The sequence below is a fragment of the Pagrus major genome, chromosome 22 (assembly GCF_040436345.1).
Source record: "Pagrus major chromosome 22, Pma_NU_1.0".
Classification (NCBI taxonomy): domain Eukaryota; kingdom Metazoa; phylum Chordata; class Actinopteri; order Spariformes; family Sparidae; genus Pagrus; species Pagrus major.
The window spans coordinates 13,791,334-13,818,049 of NC_133236.1; the positions used below are offsets into that span (position 1 = coordinate 13,791,334).

A 26,716-nucleotide genomic window follows, 5' to 3' on the forward strand; every position below is an offset into this window, starting at 1 on the left:
GTTTGATCTGAATAACAGTCCAGAACATAAATATATTAAGTTTGATATCATGGAAAACAAGGAGGAAAAATTGGAACCAAATATTTTTTTGTCATTGTGGCTTAAAAAATTATTATGAAAATTGTTATTAATTTTCTGTCTATCAATTAATTGACTGGTTTCAGCTGTAAAGATCCTCTTTCTAAAGTTAGATGGTCTCACTTTAACAAAACTTCAATCCTTTCTGCCCTTTAATGTCAGAAACAAAACAATCCCAGCCCACTCAGATATATATTTATACAGTCTTGTTTTAGGCTGCTCATATGTGCTCAGCTCCAACAAAAGTGAACAGCAACATTATCAGATAAAGTGACTCCTTATGACTGGCAGCACCCTTGTAGTTAGATGATGACTTTGTGGCACAGGTAAAACATTGTACCTTTGATTAGAATGTTGTGAAATCAGCCCATAATCTCACTCACGTCTAACGCCTCCAACACTGTAGGTAAAGCTCTGCTCTTGAACTCTCTGCTCTGGGATTCTGAATCCCGTAAGAATTGCTGCTCTAGGCAATTTCTATCCTGAAATACATAACATTGGCACATACTTACGACCTGTACATCCTGCCCAATCAAACAAAACAAACTGAATACCCTGACACTTCAACACCTTGGATACAAAAAGTGATGATGATATAAGCTCCACAATAAGAAGTATTCTATAATACAATAGGGGAGGTTTCTGTGGCGGATTCCTGAATTCACGGCTACCTTAATTGGCCAGAAAAAAGACTCTTGAAAGCATCGACTCCCACGTACAATTAAGTATCCTCTAGAGAGCAGCAGCCTCTTGCTGCACGGCATGACTAATCTGACAATGTGGGCAAAACACAGAGAGTCAAACAACTCACAGGAGAACCTTTGGCATTTACGCTACAAGAGAAGAGAGACACGCTGCTGCAACACTCTCTGACTCTCTAATGGCGTGAGAAAAAACACAACAAGCCTATAAAAACAGTCAGCAGCTTAAACACTCATCGTGTGTTAAAAATGGCTTCATAACTTCCTCCAAAAACACAGGCAAGCCAAAGTCCTGCACAGATTGTGAAGGTCAGCTCCTTGATATTTCACTAAAACCTCATCAAGCCTTGCCAATTAAAGAAATCTGATCAGACCTTACGCTAAATAACATCAAGTTCTTGCTCAGGGAGTTTGTAATAGCATATTGAAGTCAACAAATTTGAGTTTTGTACCAAATATGGCATCTTTAACTTGCTTAAATAAGAGCCTGACAAATGTGGGTTTCCATAACTAAAACTGACGTTTGAAGACATAAGTTGCTAATAGTTGATATTTAAGTTGACTTTTCAATATCTTGTAAATGTATTCATTGTATTGCCAGATGTTGTAATAATTTAAAAAGTAGATCCTCTTAGAATTGTATTATGTTTCCATACACTCAAACCTCTGAAACACTTAAAGCTGCACTAAGGCAAGACACTACAGGTGAATAGGGTAAAAAAAAAATGTAACTAATAGATATCACCATGAAACTTCCCCAGTTGCTTTAATTACATTAAGACAACTGTTTTATGTATTACAAGTTTTCTGAGATTGTATGTTTAAATATGCAAATGAGGTATAATCTAATTAAAAATGTGCTTATTGCACACATTTCGAGAACAGAAATCTCAACATTGTTGCCATTTTAGAGTCTAAAGTTTTTTATTATTATTATAACACATATTTTGGCCATTTAATGATTTTATTGGATAGGACAGTTTAGAGCAGTGACAAGAAATGGAATGAGAGAGAGAGGGGAGGACATGAAGCAAAGGGCCAAAGGTCGGATTTTAACCCTGGGCCACTGCAGTGATGATGCAGACTCTGTACATGGGGTGCATGCTCTACCAACTGAGCTAATAAATAAAATAAAAATGATATATAACTCAGACTATGAATCACATATGAACAAGCCTCCATGTAAAACCTTCAGAGTATAGATGTGAATAAAATTGGTAAGTTTGGTATGTAAGAACTACTGAAGTGGAAATTTCTGGCTCACTGTGTGAAAAAATGAACTAATTTTGAGGGGGAAAGGGGCCTTTAAAGATAGTTTTGTCTATAAATATGTGGCATTTTACAAAACATAAGACACTACGGATAAATAGCTTAAAAAAAACAACGACAAAAACCACTAGAGCCCGATCTGTATGTTTTTAAAAAAACATACAGATATCACCATGAAACTTCTCCAGTTGATTACTTACATTGAGACAATTTATTTGTGTGTTCTGGGAGCAAAACAGCCCAAAATCTCGACCAGTGCATTAAAAAACTATGATTTTGCCTGCTGTGTCTGGACTTAACTGTTGTTTTTTCCACTTGGAGGCAACATGATAAGCTGTAAACACAAAAGCCACGTATTATCACCTTTTGAAGTGGAAATGGCAAACATGTTAGTAAACAATTGCGCATTTGCACATCAAGTCAACGTAGAGCAAAATGAGCATTCAATTGGAGTTGTGTTTAATGGCCACCTGATGAATTCAAGTCCAATATTCGTTCCAACTTTGCAGCTACTGAGGAAAATATCTGGCTGTTAAGGTGCTAAATGCTCCACTATGTTTACCAGATGGTCACTAACTTTGGCTGTTTAGTGTTGGATGGGTAGGTTGTTGAAGCTTCTTCATGGCTGCTAGTTGCAGCTGAAAATAACCCTGCTGAGAGCTGTGAGACTGAACCAAAACAGTAACAACAAAGAGCACAAAAACACTTAAATACACCATAGAGCTGGGGGGAACTGCAGAGTTGGCTGGTAATTCTCAATATGTATGTAACTGTGAGCGACCACATTAAACAAAGTCATCATCGGTCCGATCCCACATATTAAAATGTTTATAATGCAGCTTTAAACCATACCAACCACCAAAATATGAAAACTTCCGCCCACAACAACCTTTTAAAAGAACCAATTTACCAAAATATAAATGGATGATGAAAAAAAAGGTCTAATTTACATACTTTTCAGTTCATTTATATGCCATTCTTGGAAAAACTGAAACTAAATCACATCACTAAAATGCAAAATCACCGATTTATGCTGGTTAATTACAACAAGGCTAACGTGTTGGTGTGACCCTCGTTTAAATAATGGTATCTTAATACCCACATCACATCCTCTTGATTTATAAAATTCAAATGAGCCAACACGACGATACGAGACGAAAGCATTTTAAAACGTTTAAACCACAACGACACTTATTAGTATAGTGACGTACTACTATCTGTAGCCGTATGTCAATAAATTTACTCAGCCATGCTGAAATGAGACTGTGTGAAAGGGATCGTTAAGTGACACCAGATTTGTCTTACACTTTACAAGGATATTATTATCTCTGATGTCCGTAGTGAATAAACTGCTATAAATTCAGAAAAGACTGAAAAAAGACACTCCTTTAACTATTATAGAACTCCCTTAAAGAATCATCACATTTTTAAGTTTTCCTTCGTAATGAACTAATCTTGCCATAGTTCAGTTCATACACGGATACATTTTAAAAAGGAACAGCTAATAGATAATTCGGCATACTTTTAAGGGGGCAAATTTGCAAAATGAAACAAAGGCTAAAAACTTGGGCTCAAGTTGTAGCCCTCAGCTAACTCTCTCCAAATGATGGGAAATGTAAGTCCACAACTATGAGCATGATTACCCCCAAAATTGAAGTAAGACAAAGCCATCAATGAAAATCCAGTGATCAATACTTTTTTGACATTACTAAGGCTCTGAATGTCTCATCGACACGTTTCCTATCCCTTGTACACTGACACTCTCCTTTTTCAATTATATATATTCTCCTGTGTTAAAAATCCTGCACAGTATCGTACTTTGAAAACTCCTGGTCTATACCTTTTAACACATACAGGCCAGTGAAGCTGTTTTTCCTTTTTCCTAAAATCTAGTCAGAAGTTACTCTTAAACAATTGCTAGAAAGCCACAAGCCCGGGGCACCAGCGTGCTGGCTGCCCATGCACCCAAATATCTGTCAAGTGGCACTCAACATTTTTAATGGTTGCACTGGTGCGCCTGAAAGTTAGTTATTAATTTATTTTATTTTTTGAGATTTCAATGAAGAAAAACAAGCATTTGCACCTTAATTCCTGTTAACAATCATTTACATAATGTGTTAAGATATTATATTAAAATGCCAGTTACTTTATGACTTATATGAGCTTTGTGAGCTAAATGTGACATCCCCCCAGTGAGGTTGTTATATGAGAATCAGTCCTAAATATGAAGATATCTCTCTCTGCTCTAGTAAGACAGCACTGAGCTTGTTTACTTTCTTTACTTGTTCCATTGGGGAAATAGATATCAACAGGATGAGACCACTGAGGCCGAAATCAGGAAACGATGCAGCCAGCTGAGAGCAGTGTCCACACACAAGACAACAGACAATTCCTTTTCAAATAATTAGGATACAGAGAAAAAATCACAACAGTATGATTACACTGAGTGGAGTATTTCTATGTCATATCTCAGAAAGGCACAAATTAAAAATCGACTCAAAAGAAGCATCCCTTTGTACTGTTCCTTTAATCAAGAGATGGTTTCATCATTACTGGTAACAAGAGCCAACGTTTTATTAAGCAAACTGAAGCCAGATGGTGGAGGAAATTGGCTTTATTTCTTCGTCTCGTGCTTACTCTTTCAATCCCAGAAACTGACTGAAGACGTCCAAAAATTCAATCGCCTACTGATTTGACATTTTCCCGCGAGGATGTTGTCGCATTTCTGTGCTGATTTACATAATTCTCCATTTAAGTACACAAATCAAAGCCCAAAAAACTAAGCATCATAAGAATATTTCAGTTGTTTTGGGAAGTTGAGATGCCTGACTTGTCTCTCCTGCTAAAGGCTGACTGGGCACTACAGGTGCAGCAGGCAAAACAAACACAACCTCGTCAAGCGTTTCAAGACCAGACCTTACCTGCTGACTCCAGCAGGACATGGTAGTCCGTTCCTCTCTGAGTGGGCGTGTCATCATCAGGCTCCTGCTTCTCTGACTCTGCATAACGGTCCCAGTTTGACTCCAGTTTCCTCCTGGAGAACACCTCCATCCTGTTCTCTTCCTCCTGAAAGTTGTCCCCTTCATCTCGCTCCTAAAACAGAGCACAATGAGGAATGTTTGATTCATTAAAGTGATACCAAGAGTGGTTTTCATATGTCACATGCTAAGCTCGGAGTTTCAAGGTCTTAGCATGCTTCAAAACAAACTCGATCATGTGCAGTTGTCAGATCATGACCAAAGATTAAAGGATAAGTTCACCCAAAAGTCATTGTCTACTTGTCTGAGCAGATGATGACTTAAGTTTCATTCTGAGGTGAACATATCCTTTAAAGTCTTTAGACTTGTTTCAAATGTACATACTGTAAGCCAAGCAAAATCCTACGGAGATAGAGAGACGAGACATAACAAATTGTACAAATGGGTGCGCTATTTCGGACAGCCCCTCCTCAAAGGCATTTGTGGCATTTAGTTGTGTGAACGATAAAAAGACAGCCTGAGATAAAAGTTCAAACCCTTCCCTCAAGGGGTTTCAGACGCTTTTAGACGGTCCAATAAACACTTTATTTTGTTGTGTACTGAGGCCTTTAGCTTTAATCCGCTTTGCTCCATGCCAATTTAATCAATTTACTTGGAGCTTCAGTAAGCGAAGCACAAGCAAAACATAATAAAACAAAATACTTTAAGACAAACAGAAGCTGTATTTTGGAAATACCTTGCATTCATAATTCAACAATGTTGGGATAGAAAGATAATTGGCAACTATTTTGATAATCAAGTAATTCTCACATCCTTAAAGTGAGAATAGACAGCTAGCGTTTCCACGTGGCATCACTGTTAGCGGCACCGTTGCAAAGACAAACATGTCCCTTTCCGTTTTCCTCAGAGTAGCTACTACCGAGAACACAGGACAAAACATTTAGTTAATTTATTCATTCAATATGGAGACGTGAAAGCAGATGGAAATGGCAACAGGCTGCAAAGCTGACTGGATCGCCAATGACACTGCAGCTCCCAGTTCTTATGTTATTCTACATGTATGTTTGGACCACACAGGGTCCTCTACAGTCCTTAGGAGACAGTGTGCAGGTATTTTCACATCTTCCTCTTTTCTACCTTTTTCCTATTGATGACGTCACCTTGAAAGATGTAAAACAGCAGGTGTCATATGAAGAGGTGAAGAAAAGGACTGTTCAAAAAATCTGTCCTGGAAATGTTCGTTGTGCACCAACTGTTCCATCATTACATCACATGTGAAATGTGAAATCTTTCCAGAAACAAACTGTATTTTAAATAAAATTCTTTGGTATCATTCAGCTGGTTTTAGATCACAACATACAGAATCGGTAGATTTATGGGAAAAAGTAACTCAAGACATCTTTTCTTCATTTTCACAATGGATTACTAAGGACCCCTCCGCTGACCATTAACATGTAGCTTTTATTCATGATTGGTTGCTAAGCATAACAAAAGAGTCAAGTGGCACGTCACACTGTATGAAGAAGAATTGACGTCCGTGCCAAAGCTGAACTCATTAAAATTCGTCTGAGTCATAGATTTCTTCACAAAAGCTGCACAAACATTGAACAATGTTGTCATGGAAATGTGCAACAGGAGATCTGTCAGTCAGAAGGAAAAAGTTTTTTCTGGTCCCTTGTCAAAACACAACATAGTCATCAAAGACCCCCATGGTAGCTACGGATGCACCAAAGGAGATTTGTATGATTGCAATCACGGAGCCCCGATGTACCAAAGGAGATTTGTATGATTGCAATCAAAGAGCCCCTATTGTTTTCCTTCTAATTCTGTAGTTAACGTGGAGGGAGCATCAACTGACTGAAAATCCTGGTGGAAATTAAGCTGAACTCTCTAGTGTCATATCCGAGGCCCAGATCATATGGTGATAGTGTTACAGTGCCGTGGAAGACATTCCAAGTGTATTCCCGATGATGATACACCAAAAAAGGCTTCATCCTTCTATCGGTCCAAAGCCACGTTTCCAAAGAGGGACTAGGAAACTTTTCAGGAAGTCAGTGCATTTTCACCACAGGGTCCAGGGTCTAAATTAAGTTTTGGGGACACAAACCACTTTGTTTTTTGTTCGTTGTACTTGGACACATCAACATGGAGTTATAGAAGAAAGCATATAACAGATGGAGCGATGATGAAGTGCAGGTTAAATAATTTATAGTCACGCGTAGGGATGGGACAATAAAAGATTTTATCACAGATCGCGATAACAAACACTCTGGATAAGTTTATCATTTTGAATTTCCTTTATCGAGATAATCGTTAATATCCTTACACAAGAGACGTAACAAAAAAGGTTTCGCTCGCTGACGTACAGTCCTACAATTTTCTGCTTTGTTTGTTTTTCATTTAAAGATCTTAACCAAAAATGTGTTGTATCTATCTGAGATGCAACCAAAATATTTCTTCCTTAAAAAAATGTAAGGTCAAGTGATTCCTGTCCATGTGTTAGCGCCACTTTATGTTGAGTTTTTAGCATATTTATTTTTTAATTATGGCGATAATATCATGAATCACAATTATTTTGGCCAGTTTAATCATGACGTGAAGTTCTGATTATGTTCCATGCTTGGTCATGCGTAAAAATGATGTGTAACAACAGACATCACTAATCATCAGGGGTCTTCAGACAGGGAAATGCAGACGACAACAGGTTGAAGGAACTTTTTAACTTCTTGGAAAATGGTTACTTTGGGTGGAAACACAGCTGAGCTCAATAGGTACTGACAGAATCTCATTATGTGCATTATGCATGTAAGTAGAGAAGTGTGAATGTGATGATGCAGAGACAAACCCACAGCAGTCAACCAGTGTCATGGCACTGTGGCCATTTGTACTGTGTAAAAAGTCACATCAGGCTCTGCTTGTGATAAAGCTCGTTCCCAGTCTCTACCGAGTACTTTGGTGCTGTCAACTACATTAAAAGCAGTGCTAATTACGCCGAATTAAAGAGTGACTTCTACTAAGTTTAACACCATCGTCCAAGAATTACGAGTACGGTTTCTTAGTGACGCAGGTAGAAAATGACTGCTGAAAGCTTTTTTTCAATGCGGTTTGGCAGAGCGGGATAACGGGGCCGCCTGTGGGACCCAACTCCCATGCTGTCTTTACCCGGTGATGGAACTCTCCTGCATGGGCGCCTCCCCCGCGTCCACGTCCGCGGTAGTGGTCTCTTTTCCCCCGGCCGCGGTGGTGGCCTCCTCTGCCTCTGCCGCGGTGTTCAGCGCCATGACTGTCGCTGTCGCTTCCACCCCGGCCGCCTCTTTTCCAGCTGCCTCCTCTGCCTCTGTTCGGTCTGCCCTCCATTGCTGTCAACTGTGGCCGGACAGTTGAGCGTGTGACACCAAACAGTCGAACGGAATGAGCGTTACATTGAATGGTGTCCCACGACAAAATGGCGTCCGATAGTTCCGGGTCCCATTTAGAAACAAATAATTTTCACACTTATGTGTGGACCAAAGTATATACAATAATCAGTTACTTTCCACAATTTAATGTAAACATTTTTTAAAAATGTTTTAATTGGAAAGCAAACAACAGTATGAATAACATAACAATTCAAGATATGTAATTAGGCCTACACCACAGGACAATACATCAAGGGTCTATTCTGTTAGGAATGTAAATATGTATGAAATAAATTAAAATAAGAAGAAAAAAACAGAACAATGTACAAAATAGATATGTTAAAATCTATGTTTTTATTGTTTTCACTGGCTCTCTTGAATTATATCACATTTTGAGTTTTTTTTAATAAATCAAATTTTAATAGTTTTTAGGAATTTCATTCTGATTTAAACAAAAATGTGCAAATAATTCAGTACATTTATATGCATTTGTTCATTCATGTCTTTAGAGATCTTTCCCTGCTTAATGCATATGTATAGATTCTGTGCATGTGTTTGTGACACTGAATTTCCCAATAAAGGGATTAATATCCTCCTCCTCTTCTTCTTCTTCTTCTTCTAACCCCTAACCCTAACCCTAACCCTTTTTTTTGTTTGTTTTCAAAGATGATGGACGACTTAAACACTTTTAGATTAACAGATATTACTACTACTACTACTACTACTACTACTACTGCTACACTAATATTAGTGTATATGGCAGTATTTTTTCTGACCCCTTGAAAATGAGAGGATATACCTAAAAGAGTTCATTCTGATGTAACAATTTGACAAAAAATAACTGTGTGCAAATGTGTCTCATAAATATTTTTCTTTTTATTTCAGGAAAACTAATGGAGCCACAAGAAAGCACCCCTCTTTGACCTGTGAGCAGTAACACAGATAACACAGCATCATGAGTGTCGATCCTCCGAACGGCACTTTTCCCAACACATCACTCGTCCTGGCTGCTCCACACAGCCTTTTGGAGGCTATAACCATCGCCTCGGTGTCCGCCATCGTCAGCTTGATCACTATTGTTGGTAATGTGCTGGTGTTGCTGTCCTTCAAAGTCAACAGCCAGTTGAAGACTGTGAACAACTACTATCTACTGAGTTTGGCTTTTGCTGATCTCATTATAGGAGTGTTGTCCATGAACTTATACACTACCTACATCCTGATGGGTTACTGGTCCTTGGGAAACCTTGCATGTGATCTTTGGCTTGCAGTGGATTATGTAGCCAGCAATGCTTCAGTTATGAACTTACTTGTCATCAGCTTCGACAGGTACTTCTCCATCACGAGGCCGCTGACTTACAGGGCTAAAAGGACCCCAAAGAGAGCAGCCATCATGATCGGCCTTGCATGGCTGGTGTCTTTTGTCCTCTGGGCGCCACCCATCCTGTGCTGGCAGTACTTCGTAGGAGAACGAAAAGTGGCTCCTGGCGAGTGCCAGATCCAGTTTTTAACAGAGCCTGTGATCACATTTGGGACAGCCATTGCTGCTTTCTATATCCCTGTCTCTGTCATGACCATCCTGTACTGTCGGATCTACAAGGAGACGCAGAAACGGACCAAAGATCTGGCAGAGCTGCAAGGGCTCGCAACAGAGAATGTTCTAGAGGGGACTAAACCGCAGAAAACTATCATTCATTCATGCTTTCATTTCACCAGAGAGAGGAGAGACCAGAGTCAGGCCTCCTGGTCCTCATCGAACCAAAGCAATGCCACTAAAACTACCACAAGATCAGATGACGCATGGGTGAAAGCAGATCAGATAACTTCCTTTAACAGCTACACCTCATCTGAAGAGGAGGAGCATCATGTTTCAATAGATACCCCACAGGGATCTTTCAAAGAGCAAGGTAGTGGACAAAGTAATAAGAACGGGCAGGTGACTGATTATACAGAAGATCGGTACTTTGCCACTCCTCAAAAGAAGAACAGTAAAAAGCACATTTCGTATAAGTTCAAGCCTGGCTCGAAGGGTAAAAATGGCAATCCTACGATTGCAATGCCCTGCCCGCCCGAAGTAGAACAGCCAGCCAAAAACGCCTCCCCTTCTTCCTCCACCACCTCCAAACCCATGGACCCCGTCCTGAAGAACCAGATCACCAAGAGGAAGAGGAACGTGCTGGTGAAGGAGAAAAAGGCGGCCCAGACTCTCAGCGCCATCCTCCTGGCTTTCATCCTCACATGGACGCCCTACAACATCATGGTGCTCATCTCCGCTTTCTGTGTCGACTGCATCCCCACGTCCCTGTGGCACCTGGGCTACTGGCTGTGTTACGTCAACAGCACCATCAACCCCATGTGCTACGCCCTCTGCAACAAGACCTTTCAGAAGACCTTCCGCATGCTTCTGCTCTGCCAGTGGAGGAGGAGGCGGAGAGGCGAGGACAAGCTGTACTGGTGTGGACAAAACCAAAATGTCAACAATAAAATGACTTGATGTGGCGGTGCAGTGTTAGAGCAGACGTACTGCTTCTGCCCACATGTGGATTTTCTTGATTATAATGTAGTCGATGGTCATCTTCAGCATGAAGTGCTGCATGTGATTGTTGTGTTGAAGTACAAAATGTTGGTGGAAAATGAGCCGAGCTGACACAGCACTTAAACTGCTGCTCTAGATAGAGCTGCAACTGTTAATCCATTAATTGTGAACTATTAAATTAATCACCAACTATTTTGATAATCAATTAATTGGTCATAATTCTCTGATTCCAGCTGCTTAAATATGAGTATGAAATATGAATCTGGTTTCTTTACTCCTCTATGAAAGTAAACTGAATATCTTTTGGTTTTGGACAAAGCAAGAAGTGAGTCATCTTGGGCTTTTTGGAAACACTCAATCAACATTTCTTTTTACCACTTTCTGACATTCTATAAAGCAAACAACTAATCGATTAATCAAGAAAATGATCGACAGATTAAAAAACGGTGAAAATATTTGTTAGTTGCAGCTCTAGTCCAAATCATTACAGAAAATAAACCTCATGAAGGTGGCTACACATTCTTACAAAGGTTAAAGGTCAAAGGATGGGTTCAGATTTTCCCAAGTCCATCTTAAAGGGGGAACTTCACTAGTTTTACGCATCAAAGTCAGGATGACAGGTTCTCGGATTACTGCTGCACACAAAAAAGCTTTATTTAGCCTTTTGTGGCTCAAAAGGGGGCTGCACTGAAAAGAGTAGAATTCTGTGTAAGAATGAAGTGACCAGACTTCTATAGCCTCTGCTCATCATCTCTGCTTGAGGCTAGTGGCTCCAGGCTACATTAGCTGCTACTAGCATAACACACCTGAATCTCCAACTGAACTCTCAGCGGTCCAGTGGCATTATAGGTTAGGACTACGTAGGTGCCAAAGATGTTATAGATGGAGTATGGGTGGAGTACTCTTTTAATAGAATACTCACAAACTGTAAAAAATGTTTTAACCTTTATTTATTCGGGGGAGTTTCACTGAGAGCAATGCTCTATTGCCAGGAACACCCTGATCACATTAAAGGGTAACCACCAATTTTACACATTAAAGTGTGTTTACAGGTCGTAGGGAGTACTAATGCATGTATGAAAAAGTTGTATAAAGCCTTTAGTGTCTATAGAGGAAGCTGCTGTAATCTGATAAATTGTCCTCAGTGATGTCACTCAGTGTTGCGTTGTGGGTCATGTAGGCGTCAGGTTTTGAAAAGGAAGCAGAAGGCGTGGAATAATTAAGGTGATATCGCTGGTTCTGCTGTATTGATTTTGATTATTTATTTATAACCGTCTATGATGAGTTCAACAGTGTTACAGGAGTGCGATGCTACATCAGTGGACTGCTTTTCAAAAGTTAGCATTACCCACAATGCAATTTGACATGACATCACTGGAGACAATTTATCAGATTACATGCAGCTTCTTCTGGAGCCACAAAAGACTTTTTTTCACATATGCCGTAGTACTACCCAAGACCTGTAAACACACTTAAATGTGTAAAAATTGGTGGCGGTACCCTTTAACAGAAACTCACACCTGGAAGCTGCTCACTACAACACAAATCTGTTTTGCCAGCCACTGAAGCGGTTGTGGGACTTCTGGGCGGTTGAAGAGTCTCTTCAGGGCTAATGTGTACAGGAGGCTTGAATACAGGAACTAGTAACAAGTAACGCAGGCAAGTAAAACCTCTGAACCTGTCCTTTAAACCTCATATAATCCTCCTTTACTCTATTGCTCACTTGCACTGTATATAAAGGAAATATTGTAGGCTTACACATTTCAAAGTTTAGTTTATTTATAGTACAAAGAACATATTTCACAGATTTTACACCTTACAGATGGTAAATGTAAATTGCTTAGTGTACATCAGTGTTTAGTGAATGTTTTCTATCTTAGCTCTTGCAATCGATATTTGATCTTGTGTTCAAGGGCTAATCTGTACATTTCTGTGCTTTTACAGCTGCATTAGTTTCACAGCTATAACAAGATATAATGAGATTGTTTATGGATCACACTCCTCTATTTCTGTCAATATTCATATAACTGTAAAAGAAAAACTTGGACACATGATATTTGACGTTGACTTCCCTCTGATGGATGAGTGATGCTGTTGTAAATTATTGCACCTCTGTGTCTTTTAATGATGTAACGTCAAAATGTTCCCCCCCTAAACTTTGTGCCTTTTGTTCTGCTCAGAGGCAAAAGTGCTTTGTGGATGAATCTGTGCTCTTTGTATGTCTGTGCAGTTCTGTGAAGGTGAGTCAGTGTGTACTGATATGACCAGTGAAATACAAACTCGAAGGCAGAATACTACGTTTTGTCAGCATGAACATTTCAAACATCAAATGTGTTGAATCTGATCTGATTTGTACTTGTAAATCATTTTTTGAGTAATGATGCAAATCATTACCCGCTCCAACAGCTGAGTAATAAAACTAATGTGCCATGGATGACATTTACAAATAGCATGAGCGTTGCAGAACAGACTTCCCAGGGGTCGTAAGAAGTCTCACCGGTCCATGTTAGTGTCTGCATTTAAACAACCTGGCGCGACCCAATTTTGATAAGTCCGGTGATCTATATGTTTCTTATCAAGCCATGAAAAGACCAAAACAAACAATGAATTGATCGTATGATCAAGCATCATCTGTGTAGTCGAAGTTTGATAGAACTTAATGTCATAAACCTCCAAAAACTTAAAGGGGCACTCAGAAACATTCATTTCTTCTATAACTGAATAAACAAGCTGTTCTCAGAGGAAAATAAGGTCCTCAGAATACTGTTTGAAGCTAGAAAGGTGGCGGGGTCCGCCACATATAAACAAAGTAAAACAGTATGAAATTGTGTTGTCCTTTAAGGTCAGTTTCAGTTTGATGAGGCATAAAAAAATCAGTCAGTGAAAATCTTTCTCTTTACTACATAGTGCACCTTTCTGATTAAACCACTAGATGGCGTGTTTCTTTATTGTGATTAATGTGGTAGTTTGTTATGAGACAATCCCACCTACACTGTCCTGCTGCCACCAGTTTACAAAATCTGCAGTTTTAAATTGTCCCTGATAAATACACAAATTTCTCATGTTTGATTAGCATTTGCTAAAAACTACAGTTCCCAGGTGATTGAGTAAATTATTGAGCTTTCTTTTAAAATACAAGGGGAGACACTGCAGGTGTGGTACCATGAAACTTTTGGATGATTTGATAACTTACATTAAGACAATTGTTTTTTTACGGAAGCCCTAAAGGGCCATGCATTCATACATTTTATTTCCTCTATTTTCCCGTGATAACGAGTTAATTTAATTTGTTTTCTCGAGATCTCAAGTTATTATCTCGAAATAACAACTGCCGTTTTCCCGAGATAACGGGATCATTTTCTTGAGATCTCGAGATAACGAAACTTTGTTTTCCCGAGATAACGATATAATTAATTCGAGATAAATTAATTCATAGCTGGTCAGCTATGTAGTTAACGGCGACATCAGGCTCACTTAGATTGCGCCGCTGATATAGCTGAAGTCTTTTTAGATTATGCACACTAATGTGTGTATTATCTGTAATAGCAAGGCATAATGCTATTTCAGCCTGTGTCAGGCCTTGATTGAAAAGATATGTGACGTGGTGATCGATATGCTCCTGCTCCTCTGACATTGCTACATTGAATGATGTTTCCTGCAATGATTTAATATACTACACTATCGTTTCGTTTTCTCAAGATCTCGAATTAATTATATTGTTATCTCGGGAAAACAAAGTTTCATTATCTTGAGATCTCGAGAAAATGATCCCGTTATCTCGGGAAAACGGCAGTTGTTATTTCGAGATAATAACTCGAGATCTCGAGAAAACAAATGAAATTAACTCATTATCACGGGAAAACGGAGGAAATAAAATGTATGAATGCATGGCCCTTTAGGGCTTCCGTAGTTTTTTGAAGTTATATATGAAAAGGATAAATTATTAAATATGAGCTGATTTGCATACATTTGCTGAAGCCAGGTTAAAAATTCTTGTAGGAATAAAATGTTAATAAATCATGATATGAATGACATAAAAGCAAACCCCTCTATAAATACACCTACATTATACTCTTCTATAAGTATTGATAGCAATAAAGATTTTGTAAAACAAGAAATAAAACACTACAGGCTAAAATTTTTACCACAAGATTATCAACAAAAAAACTATTGAATCAATTACTTACATAAGAATAATTATTGTATTACAAGTTTTCAGAAATGTTTTGTCTAAATATGCATATCTAATTAAATATGCACTTTTTAAATACATTTCTTAACACCTAAATGTGTGTCTAGTCTAGAAGCAAAATAGCCAAAAATCTCAAAATTGACCAGTGAAAGAAAAATGTTTTCACCTGTACCGTCTCCCTTTGAAGGTTATTTTCATAAGATGTTCTTTCTCCATCACGTATAGAATGGGATGTGGCTGAGAGCCAAAGGTAAGCTGGTGAAGTTTGAAATATTTAGTAACAGACACACACATTGTTGGTTCTGGTCTTCTCACAGGTTTTTTCACCTTAACATAATCCCCAACCTTGTTCCTTCAAGCAGTGGTTCCCAAACTTCCCACAGGTTACGGCCTTATTGTACATGATGAAGATCAGTCAGGTCGAACCATTGATCTGTAAAATTCAATCTAATGAGCTATACTGTGCAGATCTTGAGTGCGACTTTTGCCTACATTTTTTTTGAAATACCAGCACATTTAAGTTTTATGGATCTTCCGTGAGGCTGTGTTCAGACTGACAGAAATGTCTTTCTGAACATGGCCTTTCTGGGGACATCAGATTGGAGCAAATCAACTTAAGTGTTTTCTCAGACCATTTGATTTAAAGGTGCTTTTTGTAAGAAAAGATGATTTTTAAGTCTCATTCCCAACTCGTCAAATACTGATGCATTGGGATTGTAGGTCGGGCCGCCCACCATTCCAATGCGTCAGTATTTGACGAGTGGGAGGCCCAAAGCATCAGAAATTTAAGAGTTGGGAATGAGACTCAAAAATCAACTTTTCTTACAAATAGGACCTTTAAAGAACTTTTAGAGTGAAACATTTTTTGTTTTTCTTATCCCTTTGATCCCTTTGTAACCACTCAGATCTGGGAAGCACTGCCGTAAGGCAACTAAATTCATTATTTGTCTTTGAAATAGCAAAAACAAAAAGAAAATCCCAAATTAAAGCCAATTTACTAGCTTTGTCCTGACATTTCAACACATGATTATAAGATTGAGTTTGCTCAGTTGTCATGGAGATGTCACTGTTGACATGTGAGCTCAGTGGAAGTTTAAAGGACCTCTCTGTTAAAACCTAAGTCTTACGCCAAAATCTCAACAGCATTTGGCTGAAATATCTGGAAAAAAGCTAGAAACTGGACCTTCAGATGGGATCGTTTTGTCAGATGTTGTTATTGAATATCGCCCATCATTACGTCAGTTCTATCAGCAACTATGAGTGACTCATCAAGAACTGAGGACATTATCACAAACAAACTTTTATATGGACTTGACTGTCCGCTTTATTAAAAGTAAAGCCAGTTACACTCTAGAGATCTCGAAAGCAACCACACAGCTCTTTCATCCTTTGAACCGCCAATGATTTCCATTTTAATTTATACACCTTAGGCACATAATGTACAGTATGTGAATTCTGGCCAGACAGTATGCCACACAATAATTCAAAACATGATGAAGGCCATGTGTTCACTCTAAAACAAATAAGATGGTCTGAAATAAAAACACAGTTGTTATATAGCATTGCAATTTATTTATCTAGACTTTTAGTTAAATAAGAATTCATCAGTCTTAAAATTTAATTCATCTTCATTCACAGTCACATCACTGAAATTGAAAAAAAAAAAAAGAAGAAAATATCTGTATATATGTTCTCTTTCAGGTAGTGGATTAGCAGCAGTGGGAAAATGCACACTGTAGGGTTAGCACAGAAAAGATGGATGACTAGTAGAGCCACATGTTGAAAGAAAAGAGCAAATGAAGGAAAACAGCTTTTGCAGGGTTTAAGAAATTTTTATCAGTGCAGTATGAAAAAAAATCTTATTTTTTCTCAGTTTTCAATAGCATATTAGAAATCAAGATGTGCTCAAAACATCTATCAATAAAGAAAACTGTACAATAGACCCAGAGGAAAAAAAACATGACACTTAAAAATCTTGCTTCCATGGCGTAACTCAAGCTTCGTTAGGCAGACTGAGCAGACGTGTATAGTACTACCTCCTCTTGGCAGCCGGCCTCGTGCCCTTGCTGCTGCCACCTGCCTTGCTGGAGCCCTTGGAGCCAGAGAAGAATTTGGTCACGAGCTCGGAGACGTCTGGAAGCTCGGGGTTGGGGCTCAGCATGTGCATGGACTGCTCAATTTCCTGTGAAGATGGCAGTGAAACGAAAACAGTGAGAACACAGGAGAACTGAAGGCTGGGGACAGACGCTAGAGAGTGATTTTAAAAATTCCAACACAAAATCAATTTCTCACAGTTATGATGTCTTCTCACAAGACAAGGCAAAGACATAAATTTAAGGTATTCCTTTGACATTATAAACTATTCTCTCAGGAACTTGCTGGTAAATACTGTTGTATCAAACGGATCGGAGTGTATCCAAGAGAAAGAAGAGAAACTGCATGATGAAGTCAATGTGCATACAATATATCTGAAATAACCCTTTAGCCTATAAAGGATTCCTCACCTTTCTCATCTCTGGGTCATTTGTGTTGACGACCTTGGGCAGCAGAACAATGATCAGCAGGGGCAGAACCATCATCATAACCTGCACAAGCAACAAAAACAATGAATTTCAAGAGCAAGAAGCAAACTTGAGCAACTGTAATCAATTAATTGTTTCAAACATTTGTAAAGGAAAAATGTTAACGTTTGTTGGTTCCAGCTTCTTAAATGTAAAGATTTGTTGCTTTTTTTGTCAGTAAATGAAAAGTCTTTAGGGTTTGGACTGCTGGTCGGACAAAAGAAACAATTTGAAGACATCACTTTGCACCCAAGATCTGTCACATACGACTTATTTTCTTTTGTCACAGATTTAGCACATCTTTTTTTTTTTTTAACAACTAACTTTATCACCATTTCTTGTTGCGAGTGATTTAAATGAAGGAAAACATGCATTTGCAACTTTATTCCTGTTAACAATTGTTAAAAAATCAGTTCAGTGCAATATCATCTATTTTCTTTACCATTGGGTTCATGAGGAAGTCTGTCCAGCCCCAGGTTTCTCTCTTCATGAAGTAGGTGTGAGGGCCGTTCGCCCTGATTTGAAGAGGATACTGCTGGCGGATGACTTCTGATGTCTTGATGTAGTTCACAAGACGCGCCCTGTGAAGTGACACATGGTTACTTTACTATAATAAAGGCGGACTCAATCGAAATGAAACATTTGTGTGCGTGCCTTGTTTTTTGTCTTCTCACCAATAGTAAGATCTTACCTCATTTTGCCCTTTGATGTGATATCGACACGTACTGGTTCAAATCTGTAATTAGGGCTGACAACTTCCACGACGTAGGATCCTGAGGGGACGTCATTCACAGCAAAACTGCCATCAGTTCTATAAGAAGAGAACGTAAAAACAATCAGATGTTGATCTCAAGAATGTCAGGTAAGGGAAACAGAGTCAACTTTATGGACACCTATCTATCTATCTATCTATCTATCTATCTATCTATCTATTATACACTTAAATGTGTCTTTTGTCCACCCCATTCATATCAATGAGGGCAGACTAAATATTAGAAACAGCCCTCAGTGACAATATAACTCTGTTGAGATAGATGTATATAATAAACTAGAGATTGAGTGGCTTAATCTAGGTCAACTGTGAGGATTTGCTAAGGGAAAATGTGCTGTCAAGTAACTCCAAAGAGTTAGAGGAGCAATGATCTGTCAGCTACTATGCTAATCGATAAATCATTTGTCATTTTTCAAGCAGAAAGTAACAATTTGCTGCTTTTCTTCGTCATTTATGACAGTAAATTAAACATCTATGCGTTTTGGACTCTTTGGTTTGACAAAATAAGCAATTTAAAAAGGAATCACTTTGAGCTGTAGGAAATTGTGATAAGCATTTTTTATTTTTATGACTACGCAACTGATGAAAATCGTCTTAATATGGTTGAAAAAGGTTGAATTCAGAGGAAACCCTGCTTAGAAAAAGTCCAATCAAAATTTGTGCTTGTATCTCAGACAAATTCACAGCATTTACCATATGTAGCTGTATAAAAATCAAACTGAAGTTTATGATATTGTGTGTGAAGCCTTTGACTTAAAAATACTACTACCCACACATCAGTGGTTGTTATTGCAGTAACAGGCACGTCTCTTGTGGCCAAGGATTGTTTTGGTAACAGCCACTGTGAGATAAAGGCCTGGTTGAGCTTATAATGACATTAACATCAAAGTTCAGTGAAGGCCAGGTAACAGCGAAATAACCATGTTGTTGTCCCGGTTGACATGAGTTACAACCAAATTATTATTAAGCTGTAAATTAGCTAGGACAGTCAGGAGCTGCCATCTGCCAACAGCAGCTGCCGTGCGGTTACCAGCAGTGGCACGTCAGGCTACCGTTTAAGCTAGCTGGCTATGCTACTGCTACATAGCCTCGCTAACAGGTTAGCTAGCTAGCTAGCTAGCGGGTATAACGATAACTAGGGCCGTTTCTTACCTGAAAAATCCCACGTATTCTTCACCTTCCACTAGGATTCTGGCCGTGGAGACCCAGTCTTGCGTTTTAATCCCCGGAACTATCGCTCTGCCCTCGATTTTGAACCGATCTCCGTTCGGCTGTGTCGATACACCTGCGCCAGGCCCCGTTTCCATGTCGGTGAAACACCACGCCACGACGAGCGCAGCCTGAATAAAAACCCATAACAGCGGTATTCTTTCCCTGTGCAACATGTCGGCTGTCTTTATCGAATTAAAACCAGGTGTGACTGTCTGTGCGCCAACATGTACTCAGAAGCAGTTTGGAGAAGGAGCGGAAGACTCGGCACATCAGCTGGCTCTGCGGAAAATGACGTCACGTACAAAAAAACTTTATTGTACCAACGGACAATCACAAACACATGATGCACAGTACTTCTGTGGACATTAATGTTATGATTACAAGTTAAAGCTGTCGGTTAAAGATGTCCATTGCACATTTTGTCCACAACAAATTCTTTTAATACCCATGTTTAATCTCTTGCCCCCAACTTTCTAAAATAGCACCTATAAATGAGTGTATCCCGGAGTATACTCATACATAAATGTTACAGTAGCATTTTGAATTAATCTGTTTATTTTTATTGTGTTTGTCTGTATCCTTTACTGTTATTGCCCTATTTTTTAATTTGATTTGAGACTTCCATTTACACACTTTTGTTCTGATAAGAAGAAAATGGACATTTCTTTTTTGTAGTGAAGTCAAAACTTCATTAATCAAAATAAAAGCTGAGAAACTTGTTTGACCAGCTGGGATGACTTATCAGCAAGGATACTGCCCGCATAGCTATTATGTATATTTACTTAGATGCAAGTTATGCCAAAATGTCTGCCCAAAAATGAAAATTCAGTCATTGCCTACTCACTCCCATGCTGATGGAAAGTCGGGTGAAGTTTTATAGTCCATAAAACACTCATGGGGCTTCACAGCGAAACAGGTGCAGCATTCTCCTACAGCTAAAGTAGATGGGGACTTGTTTTAAAATGTAAAAAACAACCAATAAAAGAAACACAAAATGGCTCCAAAAAGCTTGTCCATGGTTACCAAAGTCTCCAGAAGCCACAAACTGTTTTGCAAAGTTACACGTGGTCAAGATCGAGATCTCACACCCGCTTCAGATGGGGTGCATGCTGACGCTATTAGCTTAGCAGCTAAAGTGAAGATTTCAGCTTTTGAACAAAGGTGTATATAACATCTTTTCAAATCAATTTTGGATTTCAGGCTTCCAGAAACTGGACTGGCAGTGTGGGGGGTCGTTTTTTTTAACATTTAAAAACAAGTCCCCATCTACCTCAGTTGTTCAGGAGAATACTGCCACACTATTTTACTGGAAAACTCCAGAAATGTTATGTGAACTACTCAATTCTCCATCAGCATGGGGTTGAGTAGGTAATGACAGAATTTTCACTTTTGGGCGAACTCTTCCTTTAAGCTTATTTCTCCTGAAATGTAAAAGCTCATTCTTACTGTATTCTTCTCTGTATATACAAAAAAACAAAAACAAAACATGAAAGATGACATTTGATTTATCAAATTTATTTAAAAGAAGAAGATTAAAAGAATCACTTGTTTTTACATTTTACATTATACAGTCAAATGTCATATGAAGAGGCAAAATTAAAAAACAAAAACAAAAACAAGAGGAGGTCTAATAATTTAAGACTGTTGCAGATTCAAGTTCCTGATTCCGGTGGACCCAGGCGCAAAACATCAACACAAAGGAGCATTCAATACATCCACAAGTGCATTTGCATTCAATGGCAAAGAGTGGTGTAGTGAGAGACAAAGAGCTTGGCACTTCATAGAGCGACGTTACACCTAGTCTCATGGAGGTCCACTTAATATGCCCCTTCACAAGACGGTCCACTTCAATGTGAAGCAGTCATTTGCTGTGTGTTTCTTTTTTCTTGCAGAAAGGCTCCTCAGCCCTCCTTAAGAGTCTCCAGCTCTAACCGAGGGAGATGTCTGAATTGTCAAGTTCAGTCCCAGTAAGAGGTTAAGTGGCCGAAAGAACCAGTCCATTTCTCTGGCATCATTATCAGTTCAAAACACAGCCATGATCCGGCAGTAGTGGTCACATCCTCAGAGTGCTACATTGACAACCGTCAGGGCAGCTGTGACAGATAAGCCTCGATGGCCTGTAACATGAAGAAGAGATAACACAATAGTTGTTGTTACAGCCACTGAAATGGTGTGCATACATTAAAATAACATTTGTTTTACACACTATCCAAACGGTTCATAAATCTGGGTTCAAACACAAAACATACTGGAATATTACTGACTATGAGAAGGGATGTTTCAGTTGTCAGAACATTTACTTCCTTTTAAAATATCTATATGAAAGGTTTTATTGTTTGATGCTTTTTCCCCATGTAACAGGATGTGTAGACGGAAACAAAGGAACCACAACCCAAATACAGATTCAACTCTTGTTACAAATGATCACAGCGAACCTGGAGTTTTTTTTAGGATGGGAGTGGTTAACAGTGTCCACCCAAAATCAACAGAGGGTGGGGAAAAAACCCGAAGCAGAACCTGTATGCATCTATGTGACAAAATGTAAATTTTAAGCCTTTTAAAGGCAGGAGTTAATTCAACTCTATTGCAAGTATTTAATTTAGCTTCATCCATAACAGAAAGAAAAAATGTGCTTTAGTTAAAAGAAAAATTAAAGAAGCACTTTTAGTTTCATGAAACTTTCAAACAAGTAACCACAAAACTTGAACATTGAACAACTGAAAAATCCATATCTTATTGGACTGCTAAATTCTAATTTAAAACTTTTTTCTGTGACTTTCCACATCCACACAGCCGACCCTGATAATTACTATGATAAAAATGGTATCTTACCTTTGCCAGTTCTCCCGTGGATCCTGGAACCAAACACAACCGGGCTCCATCCTTCCACAAGTCCTTCAGCCGCTGCTTCATGACTTCAATATTCCTGCAATAAACAGAAAAACATTACCATTTTAATATTTAGTGAGTTCACACAGAAACACACAGTAAGTGACAGGAGAAACCCGAAACACCCTCTCACCCAGCACTGCTAAGAGCTAGGGCTGAATAATTCATAGAAAATGTGATAGGATCAAGTGCAATATCCAAATGACAGGAGCTGTAATTATTTGATAAATATAAAATGCATCATAAATAAAACGTTGTGGTCCTAAAGAGATGCCCTAGCCTACAAATCCTGTTCTCTAAAATAAGGGAATATGCTTGTTTGGTAGAGGCGTCAGCAAAAATCTTCATGTATTTTTTTCTCTCCAACCCAAATGAAATGTAAAATAACCATTCCCACTAAAACCCTGATTCATATCACAATATCTGTCACAATAATCCCAACATGACCCACTAAGGTTCACAACTGCAGTCAGAGGTGTGTATGTCTATTTTTTCACATTACCCCTGAATTAGAAACTCCATAAATGTTATGCTAACTTCATCCGCACTATACAATCAGCTCCAACTAGAAAAACCTGACAAATGTTTTATTTACTGGATATCAACTACTATAAAAGTCTCCTTTGTTAGTATGCAAAGTGGGCATGGGTCAAACTATGAGACAGAAAAGCAAAAACACCTCACAGAGGATGATAAAAATATGGTAGAAATTTTGTAAACTGATGCTTGGGTGCCTTTCTCCCTGTTTGAAAAGATGCAGAAATTTGACCAGAGCTAACTGCAAACTCTGTTCTGGAAAAGTCATGTATACAGTAGCCTAACCAACATCCAAGTGTATCCAGCTTGACTACATCCAGAGGTAAGTGCTGAGGAGAATCAGAGGACGCTACAGGTTACTTTACCTGCCAACACACTCAATTAAAATGGCTGTCGAGTCTGTTCTGTTTGGAATAGTGCATTATTTTTTAATATTGTACATTGGTTGTACATTTGTTGTCATTGAGGGACTAAGGTTTTACTGAAGCATGCACTGCCCACCTGTCTTCTGAACGACTGTCCCGCAGTCTTTTCTCATTCTTAGAAAGTTCTGGCCACCACTTCCTGATGACGGATTGAACCCAGTGTAAACCAACATTTATGTGTCTGCAAAAAAACAAAAAGTTATGCAGATGAGTTTGTCAAATCATTAATTCAAAAGATGAAAATTCTGTTAACCAGGTCATAAAATACAAGTGCCAAGTCAAAGACATTTCATCAGTCGTTCAAGAGGATTCATCAGTTATTCATCAGACTGCCTGAAGCTTCTTTGGTGAGAAGTGAATCATCTTAAGACTAAAAAAAAACAAATCTCCTCACCTCCTTCTAGATCAAAAAAGAGACAGATAATTAAACAAACATGCGATCCCACAGTTACACTTACTCTTCGTATTTGCTGGCAAGAATCACTTTTACTTGGGGCATGAGGTCAACGCAGCAGCCAAGTGACAAACATGGTGCTTCAGTTTGAAGGCTGAAATAAGAAAACATTTGACAAAAGAAGGAAAGAAAATGAACTGTAATTCAGAAATGTGGGCAAGAACAGAGGAAAAAGGAAAAGGAAAACAGCAAATCTGGCTCAAACTATCTTAACTATTGGTTTCAGTCTTATACTAGCTCTGACAGTCACTAGATGATCAATCATGAGCTCTCAGAGAATTACAGGATTGAGGATGCAGTGTGCAGATTATAACCTACCGAAAAAAAGGGCATGGAATGTTGTTTAAAACCATATAGCACTTTTTGACATTTTTCACACGTTCAGATCAAACAAAGAACAGATACAAGGCTGGATCAAAAGACGAAAAAACATTAACTGCAGCCCCAGTGATGCTACAGGTTGGCTGTATTGTGCAGTCCAGTCATTGTAAGTGAAGCTGAATTGAAAAAACACCCAGATGAGACTCACTCGTTTGTTAAGACAGGTAAGCAGTCAAGCAGCACCCCTGTGTCTTGAATTCTGGGAAAGCATAAAATGATTGAAGATGAAGAATGTTATGTAATCGAGGAATGAAAACAAACCACCAAAATGCAGTATTAGCCGTCGTTGTTTTACCTTATTAAGTAGGCCACTAATTCACTGGCGTTTCTTCGCCATAATGTTTGGGCTACTTTTAGTCGTAGATTCCTTCCGAAAAGGACGTGAGTCATAGCTTCATGGTCCTTTGACAGCTGTGTGAACAGGCGGTCAATGCACAAAGGGAATTAGAATTACGATAGTTGAGTTTTTAGCATAACAGAGCAATCGTTTTAACTCTGACTCACCTCAGTAAAGTCGCTGTACTTGGAGCTGGCCCCTGCCATCTTGGAGGCCTCTGCAGAGTTCACAGGGAGCCCACAGTTGTCATTGTAGTACATGCCCCGCACATCATCGGAGCACGTCAGCTCATTTTCTTTGTTGGCCATGCCGCGGTCACTGGCACGGCCTACATCTGATGTTTTGCGGTGCAGCTTCGAGCCCACCTCCGCCACTGGACAACCCTTCCTCTTGACAGACGTCAGTCGCTTCGCTTTGCCTGGGTTTTGTGCTCCGTAATGAACTTGGAATCTGCCAAGAGGAAAGTCGGCATGATCAGATGCGAAGCCGTCTTTGTTTGGGAAACCATTCAAATAAAAAGCCACAGAGATGGTGATAATGGTTATGGAAAGGTGCCTTAATGCTCCAGTGACTGAGTGGGATGATCTGTGGGACACCGATAATGAGTGAGTGATCATAATAAGATGAATCCCACAGGTGTGGATCAGAGACTCACCTTTCTTTATCTAATTCTTCCTTATTTCTAATATCCACCTAAAACAAAAGGATAAGGGATGAGGCCACTACAACTACAATACCACTGAACTGTACTTCACAGTCACCAGGATTTAACAGACAAGTGGACCACTATTTACACAATGAGCCATGGTGTTTGCTTTCATATCACCATACCTGCTTCATGTTCTTTTCAGCAGAAAGGTGCAGGCAGGATCGCAGAATGCCATTGGATGTATCCTGGTTGATGTTAAAGACTTCCCGTTGCCAATCATCCTAAACAGCTCATGCTTACCAGCTGCCATAACACGGGAAACTGTTGGGCAAACAATTGTGGAACAATTATTGGTGAATCCATCTCAGTTTCAGGAGTCGCAAGAGTCACAGTCACTTTTCATGGCCTAACAACTTACAGGTTGGCTAGCTGTACACAACATGCGGTCTAAAAATGCAGCAGTGTGACTAAAAACGACCAACAGCGAAGCATTCAAATGAGATAAACAACACAAAAAGGCTAAGTTTGAGTTACAAAGGCGTTGGCCCCTGCTGTAAAAGCACTGACGTTAGCTAGGTGAGCTGCAACAAGTCACAAATGGCACTCTACATTAGTTAAAGTTAAGGTAGCATGCTTTCTTAAAAATAAGACAACGGATGTTTGGAGGAGAGCAACGCTGCGTTTCATTACGTGCCTGAGCTCAAAGTTAGCTTATGTTCCAAGCTAGCGGAGAGCTACCGTTAGCTCTGATGTTAGCCCATAGCTCAACTATCAAGGATACACGGAGACGTTGAAAGTGACTATCTGGGCCGCTAGTAGCGAGCTAGCGCAAGCTAGCTAGCCTTCCAACTCAGGGAACATATGGCTTCAAAAATGACAGTTCAGAGATTACTTTCACCACCTAAACATTAAAGTTAAAAACCAACCGGGTCATTTTGTGGAGTGCCACGAAGTCTCGCCAGGTATGTAAATCCAAAACGTGAAAAACTGGTTAAACTTAACAGCAACTCCTCTGTAGTGCAGGTTCGCTAGCGTTTAACAGTTTTACCATTCAAATGAATACACCGCCGGTGTGTGGGGATTGTGGGATTGATTTTGGCAAAGAAAAGCTGGAGTTTTAGCGACGCCTGCTGGACATTAAGGAGCTGATTTAAACCCTAATGTGCCATGGCGCCACCCAGTGCCGTGTGGTCTGTACTGCAAGAGGAAGGAGAAGAAGAAGAAGAAGAAGAAGTAGAAGAAGAAGAAGAAGAAGAAGAAGAAGAAGAAGAAGAAGAAGAAGAAGAAGAAGAAGAAGAAGAAGAAGAAAGGGAAGAAGAAGAAGAAGAAGAAGAAGAAGAAGAAGAAGAA

The 26,716-nt window shown here is 39.2% G+C and overlaps 4 protein-coding genes across 4 annotated transcripts in view; 1 reads left to right on the forward strand and 3 right to left on the reverse strand.

Annotated features, from left to right (window-relative positions):
* aven (apoptosis, caspase activation inhibitor) overlaps positions 1–8,405 on the reverse strand; it is a 42,650-nt gene extending 34,245 nt beyond the window's left edge. The window contains exons 1-2 of the mRNA XM_073492377.1: positions 8,189–8,405; positions 4,970–5,141 (exon numbers count right to left, since the gene is read on the reverse strand). Coding sequence (XP_073348478.1) covers positions 4,970–5,141; positions 8,189–8,383 — 367 coding nt within the window. The 5' untranslated portion in view covers positions 8,384–8,405. The remainder of the gene's footprint in view (positions 1–4,969; positions 5,142–8,188) is intronic.
* A 688-nt stretch (positions 8,406–9,093) lies between these two features.
* Positions 9,094–10,915, forward strand: chrm5b (cholinergic receptor, muscarinic 5b). The gene is made up of 2 exons (XM_073493205.1): positions 9,094–9,130; positions 9,402–10,915. Exons 1-2 carry the CDS (start codon positions 9,094–9,096, stop codon positions 10,913–10,915), a joined length of 1,551 nt encoding a protein of 516 aa, XP_073349306.1.
* A 5,783-nt stretch (positions 10,916–16,698) lies between these two features.
* On the reverse strand, positions 16,699–19,975 carry emc7b (ER membrane protein complex subunit 7b). Its single transcript, XM_073492681.1, has 5 exons — positions 19,635–19,975; positions 18,402–18,521; positions 18,153–18,291; positions 17,654–17,734; positions 16,699–17,331 (listed from the first exon to the last, which is right to left on the reverse strand). The coding sequence occupies exons 1-5, from the start codon at positions 19,865–19,867 to the stop codon at positions 17,182–17,184; spliced, it is 723 nt and encodes a 240-aa protein (XP_073348782.1). The 5' UTR covers positions 19,868–19,975; the 3' UTR covers positions 16,699–17,181.
* A 1,213-nt stretch (positions 19,976–21,188) lies between these two features.
* On the reverse strand, positions 21,189–26,456 carry katnbl1 (katanin p80 subunit B-like 1). Its single transcript, XM_073492280.1, has 10 exons — positions 26,293–26,456; positions 25,549–25,687; positions 25,373–25,410; positions 24,885–25,167; positions 24,676–24,791; positions 24,529–24,579; positions 24,004–24,093; positions 23,622–23,726; positions 22,527–22,620; positions 21,189–21,811 (listed from the first exon to the last, which is right to left on the reverse strand). The coding sequence occupies exons 2-10, from the start codon at positions 25,555–25,557 to the stop codon at positions 21,779–21,781; spliced, it is 819 nt and encodes a 272-aa protein (XP_073348381.1). The 5' UTR covers positions 25,558–25,687; positions 26,293–26,456; the 3' UTR covers positions 21,189–21,778.
* Positions 26,457–26,716: the final 260 nt, after the last annotated feature.